General features: G+C 36.3%; 1 protein-coding gene across 1 annotated transcript; it reads right to left on the reverse strand.

Annotated features, from left to right (window-relative positions):
- Positions 1–389: 389 nt before the first annotated feature.
- Positions 390–1,232, reverse strand: LOC141701316 (uncharacterized). The gene has a single exon (XM_074505000.1). It carries the CDS (start codon positions 1,230–1,232, stop codon positions 390–392), a length of 843 nt encoding a protein of 280 aa, XP_074361101.1.
- Between the last annotated feature and the right edge of the window lie 5,101 nt (positions 1,233–6,333).

Here is a 6,333-nt window from a genome sequence, read left to right on the forward strand (position 1 = left end):
AGGTGGTAAAGGGATTTCTAATTGCATGTACATGATGTTAACATGTTAATTGTACCAATATATGATTGCAAGTGACTCTTATAAGGTGCAAAGTGACTCTAATATGGTGAGAAGTCACTTACATGATTGATTAGAGCCAAGATGTGGCCCAAAATTGACTTGTAGGAAAGGGGTACCAAGAGGTGGTTATAGGATGTCTAATTGCATTTACGTGATGTTTTTTTTTTTTTTTGCTAAATGACTGATTATAAAAGAAAGAAAGGGAACAAAATCTAGGGGCATACCCCGCGGAAAAACTGACCCAGACAAGGTTGGGATCAGAAGCACAGGTAGAAGAGTCAAAGAGCTAATACAAGCAACCAGAGATACAACAAACTAAAAACCGAGTATTAGTAAAGAAATGTAACAAGGGTGGGATCCCTACTGATTTCCTTTTTTAAGGAGGCTAAAGTGGAAGCCTTTTCCCTAACCATTCTTTTGACAGATACAATCAAACTATCAACATGGCAACTACCACCATTATGATGAATCCTGTTGTTTCTTTCTCTCCATATCAAATATAAAACTACTCCCACGTATAACCAAGCAAACTGAGATTTGACCCGCGAAGTCCGCCCTCGAGTAAAAAATCCAGCTTGCCATTCATTCCAGCTAAAAGAAACTGGAACAGGGCAACTCTTGAGGACCATAGAAGTAAAGAGACACTCAGAACCAATATGAACATTTGATTCGGGCTGACTACGGCACAGCACACAAGAAGGGTCTACATTCAATCCAAAGTTTAATAGTTTATCCCTTGTAAGAAGTCTATTTTGTAACATCAACCAGAAAATAAAGGAGCATTTCGGGATATGCCATGAGTGCCAAACAGCATCAAACCAAGGTGGTCGAATACCAATGCGACGACATGAATCCCAAATTACGGGGATGGAGGCCTTGGCATTACCATTCCATAGAACCTCGTCACGAGAGAAAATGCGCACTCCTTGAAGAAGTCTACGAAGCTCCATGACAAGGACATGGTTAGAGGAGCTAGGTTTCCAAGCCCTGTTAGAGATAATAGAACAAATAGGAGCGAGGTTGAACGAATCCGAGAGAGAGACAATGTCATTGCTCAGCAGAGAAACTAAAGGTTGATGATTGATCCAAGGGTCATGCCATAGCATCAGCCTAGAATTACATCCCACATGATACGATAGAAATCGTTTAGCCTCATTTTTTAAATTAAACATTTCCCTAACACACCAAGAGCTGCTAGTCGGCAGAGAAGCTGTCCAAAAGGATTTATTTTTGAAGAAACACTCTCGAAGCCAAAGAATCCAAAGAGCGTCAGCATGAGGTTTAGAGATTCGCCAAATCTGGTAAAAAATAGCCGCTTTATTCCACTCTTTTAAGTCCCTTATACCCAAACCGCCTTCATTTTTCGGCAAACAACAATGTTTCCAGGACACTTTGTGATGACAATTCAAATCCACTTTACCTCCCCAAAGAAATCTGGAGGTAAAGTTAACATGATGTTAACTTGATGTTACCTCCACTTTACGTGATGTTAACATGTTAATTGTATCAATATATGGGGCAAGTGACTCTTATAGGGTGTAAAGGTACTCTAATATGGTGAACAGTGACTTACATGGTTGATTAGAGCCAAAATGTGGAACAAAATTAACTTGTATGAAAGTGGTATTAATAGGTGGTAAAAGGATGTCAAATTGGATGTATATGATGTTAACATGTCAATTGTTGCATATATGGTGGAAAGTGACTCTTATAGGGTGCAAAGTGACTTTTATATGGTGAGAAGTGACTAACATGGTTAATTAGAACCAAAATGTGGACCAAAATTGACTTGTATGAATATGGCACTAAGAGGTGGTAAAAGGATTTCTAATTGAATGTCCATGATGTTAACATGTTAATTGTACTAATATATGATGGAAAGTGACTCTTATAAGGTGCAAAGTGACTCTAATATGGTGAGAAGTCACTTGATTGATTAGAGCCAAAATGTGGCCCAAAATTGACTTGTAGGATAGGGGTACCAAGAGGTGCTTAAAGGATGTCTAATTGCATGTACATGATGTTAACATGTTAATTATATCAATATTTGGCGGCAAGTGACTCTTAAAGGGTGCAAAGTGACTCTAATATGGTGAAAAGTGACTCACATGGTTAATTAGAACCAAAATGTGGACCAAAATTGACTTGTATGAATATGGCACTAAGAGGTGGTAAAAGGATTTCTAATTGCATGTACATGATGTTAACATGTTAATTGTACCAATATATGATGGCAAGTGATTCTTATAAGGTGCAAAGTGACTCTAATATGGTGAGAAGTCACTTACATGGTTGATTAGAGCCAAAATGTGGCCCAAAAATGACTTGTAGGAAATGGGTACCAAGAGGTGGTTAAAGGATGTCTAATTGCATTTACGTGATGTTAACATGTTAATTGTATCAATATATGGGGCAAGTGACTCTTATAGGGTGTAAAGGTACTCTGATATGGTGAACAGTGACTTACATGGTTGATTAGACTTAAAATGGGGAACAAAATTAACTTGTATGAAATTGGCATTAATAGGTGGTAAAAGGATGTCAAATTGGATGTATATGATGTTAACATGTCAATTGTTGCATATATGGTGGAAAGTGACTCTTATAGGGTGCAAAGTGACTCTAATATAGTGAGAAGTGACTAACATGGTTAATTAGAACCAAAATGTGGACCAAACTTGACTTGTATGAATATGGCACTAAGAGGTGGTAAAAGGATTTCTAATTGCATGTACATGATGTTAACATGTTAATTGTACCAATATATGATGGCAAGTGACTCTTATAAGGTGCAAAGTGACTCTAATATGGTGAGAAGTCACTTACATGATTGATTAGAGCCAAGATGTGGCCCAAAATTGACTTGTAGGAAAGGGGTACCAAGAGGTGGTTATAGGATGTCTAATTGCATTTACGTGATGTTAACATGTTAATTGTATCAATATATGGGGCAAGTGACTCTTATAGGGTGTAAAGGTACTCTAATATGGTGAACAGTGACTTACATGGTTGATTAGAGCCAAAATTTGGAACAAAATTAACTTGTATGAAAGTGGTATTAATAGGTGGTAAAAGGATGTCAAATTGGATGTATATGATGTTAACATGTCAATTGTTGCATATATGTTGGAAAGTGACTCTTATAGGGTGCAAAGTGACTCTAATATGGTGAGAAGTGACTAACATGGTTAATTAGAACCAAAATGTGGACCAAAATTGACTTGTATGAATATGGCACTAAGATGTGGTAAAAGGATTTCTAATTGCATGTCCATTATGTTAACATGTTAATTGTACCAATATATGATGGCAAGTGACTCTTATAAGGTGCAAAGCGACTCTAATATGGTGAGAAGTCACTTACATGATTGATTAGAGCCAAAATGTGGCCCAAAATTAACTTGTACAAAAGGGGTACCAAGAGGTGGTTAAAGGATGTCTAATTGCATGTACATGATATTAACATGTTAATTATATCAATATTTGGCGGCAAGTGACTCTTAAAGGTTGCAAAGTGACTCTAATATGGTAAAAAGTGACTCTAATATGGTGAAAAGTGACTCACATGGTTAATTAGAACCAAAATGTGGACCAAAATTGACTTGTATGAATATGGCACTAAGAGGTGGTAAAAGGATTTCTAATTGCATGTACATGATGTTAACATGTTAATTGTACCAATATATGATGGCAAGTGATTCTTATAAGGTGCAAAGTGACTCTAATATGGTGAGAAGTCACTTACATGATTGATTAGAGCCAAAATGTGGCCCAAAATTGACTTGTAGGAAAGGAGTACCAAGAGGTGGTTAAAGGATGTCTAATTGCATTTACGTGATGTTAACATGTTAATTGTATCAATATATGGGGCAAGTGACTTTTATAGGGTGTAAAGTTACACTGATATGGTGAACAGCGACTTACATGGTTGATTAGAGCCAAAATGTGGAATAAAATTAACTTGTATGAAATTGGCATTAATAGGTGGTAAAAGGATGTGAAATTGGATGTATATGATGTTAACTTGTCAATTGTTGCATATATGGTGGAAAGTGACTCTTATAGGGTGCAAAGAGACTCTAATATGGTGAGAAGTGACTAACATGGTTAATTAGAACCAAAATGTGGACCAAACCTGACTTGTATGAATATGGCACTAAGAGGTGGTAAAAGGATTTCTAAGTACATGTACATGATGTTAACATGTTAATTGTACCAATATATGATGGCAAGTGACTCTTATAAGGTGCAAAGTGACTCTAATATGGTGAGAAGTCACTTACATGATTGATTAGAGCCAAGATGTGGCCCAAAATTGACTTGTACAAAGGGGGTACCAAGAGGTGGTTAAAGAATGTCTAATTGCATGTACATGATGTTAACATGCTAATCATATCAATATTTGGTGGCAAGTGACTCTTAAAGGGTGCAAAGTGACTCTAATATGGTGAAAAGTGACTCACATGTTTAATTAGAACCAATATGTGGACCAAAATTGACTTGTGTGAATATGGCACTAAGAGGTGGTAAAAAGATTTCTAATTGCATGTACATGATGTTAACATGTTAATTGTACCAATATATGATGGCAAGTGATTTTTATAAGGTGCAAAGTGACTCTAATATGGTGAGAAGTCACTTACATGATTGATTAGAGCAAAAATGTGGCCCAAAATTGATTTGTAGGAAAGGGGTACCAAGAGGTGGTTAAAGGATGTCTAATTGCATTTACGTGATGTTAACATGTTAATTGTATCAATATATGGGGCAAGTGACTCTTATAGGGTGTAAAGGTACTCTGATATGGTGAACAGTGACTTACATGGTTGATTAGAGCCAAAATGTGGAACAAAATTAACTTGTATGAAATTGGCATTAATAGTTGGTAAAAGGATGTCAAATTGGATGTATATGGTGTTAACATGTCAATTGTTGCATATATGGTGGAAAGTGACTCTTATAGGGTGCAAAGTGACTCTAATATAGTGAGAAGTGACTAACATGGTTAATTAGAACCAAAATGTGGACCAAACCTGACTTGTATGAATATGGCACTAAGAGGTGGTAAAGGGATTTCTAATTGCATGTACATGATGTTAACATGTTAATTGTACCAATATATGATGGCAAGTGACTCTTATAAGGTGCAAAGTGACTCTAATATGGTGAGAAGTCACTTACATGATTGATTAGAGCCAAGATGTGGCCCAAAATTGACTTGTAGGAAAGGGGTACCAAGAGGTGGTTATAGGATGTCTAATTGCATTTACGTGATGTTAACATGTTAATTGTATCAATATATGGGGCAAGTGACTCTTATAGGGTGTAAAGATACTCTAATATGGTGAATAGTGACTTACATGGTTGATTAGAGCCAAAATGTGGAACAAAATTAACTTGTATGAAAGTGGTATTAATAGGTGGTAAAAGAATGTCAAATTGGATGTTTATGATGTTAACATGTCAATTGTTGCATATATGGTGGAAAGTGACTCTTATAGGGTGCAAAGTGACTTTTATATGGTGAGAAGTGTACATGGTTAATTAGAACCAAAATGTGGACCAAAATTGACTTGTATGAATATGGCACTAAGAGGTGGTAAAAGGATTTCTAATTGCATGTCCATGATGTTAACATGTTAATTGTACTAATATATGATGGAAAGTGACTCTTATAAGGTGCAAAGTGACTCTAATATGGTGAGAAGTCACTTGATTGATTAGAGCCAAAATGTGGCCCAAAATTGACTTGTACAAAAGGGGTACCAAGAGGTGGTTAAAGGATGTCTAATTGCATGTACATGATGTTAACATGTTAATTATATCAATATTTGGCGGCAAGTGACTCTTAAAGGGTGCAAAGTGACTCTAATATGGTGAAAAGTGACTCACATGGTTAATTAGAACCAAAATGTGGACCAAAATTGACTTGTATGAATATGGCACTAAGAGGTGGTAAAAGGATTTCTAATTGCATGTACATGATGTTAACATGTTAATTGTACCAATATATGATGGCAAGTTTTTCTTATAAGGTGCAAAGTGACTCTAATATGGTGAGAAGTCACTTACATGATTGATTAGAGCCAAAATGTGGCCCAAAATTGACTTGTAGGAAAGGGGTACCAAGAGGTGGTTAAAGGATGTCTAATTGCATTTACGTGATGTAAACATGTTAATTGTATCAATATATGGGGCAAGTGACTCTTATAGGGTGTAAAGGTACTCTGATATGGTGAACAGTGACTTACATGGTTGATTAGAGCCAAAATG

The sequence above is a fragment of the Apium graveolens genome, unplaced genomic scaffold, assembly GCF_009905375.1.
Source record: "Apium graveolens cultivar Ventura unplaced genomic scaffold, ASM990537v1 ctg3727, whole genome shotgun sequence".
Taxonomy (NCBI): Eukaryota; Viridiplantae; Streptophyta; class Magnoliopsida; order Apiales; family Apiaceae; genus Apium; species Apium graveolens.

Coding starts and splice junctions, on each gene's coding strand:
- LOC141701316 (XM_074505000.1), bottom strand. CDS start 1,232: ATGTTTAATTTAAAAAATGAGGCTAAACGATTTCTATCGTATCATGTG.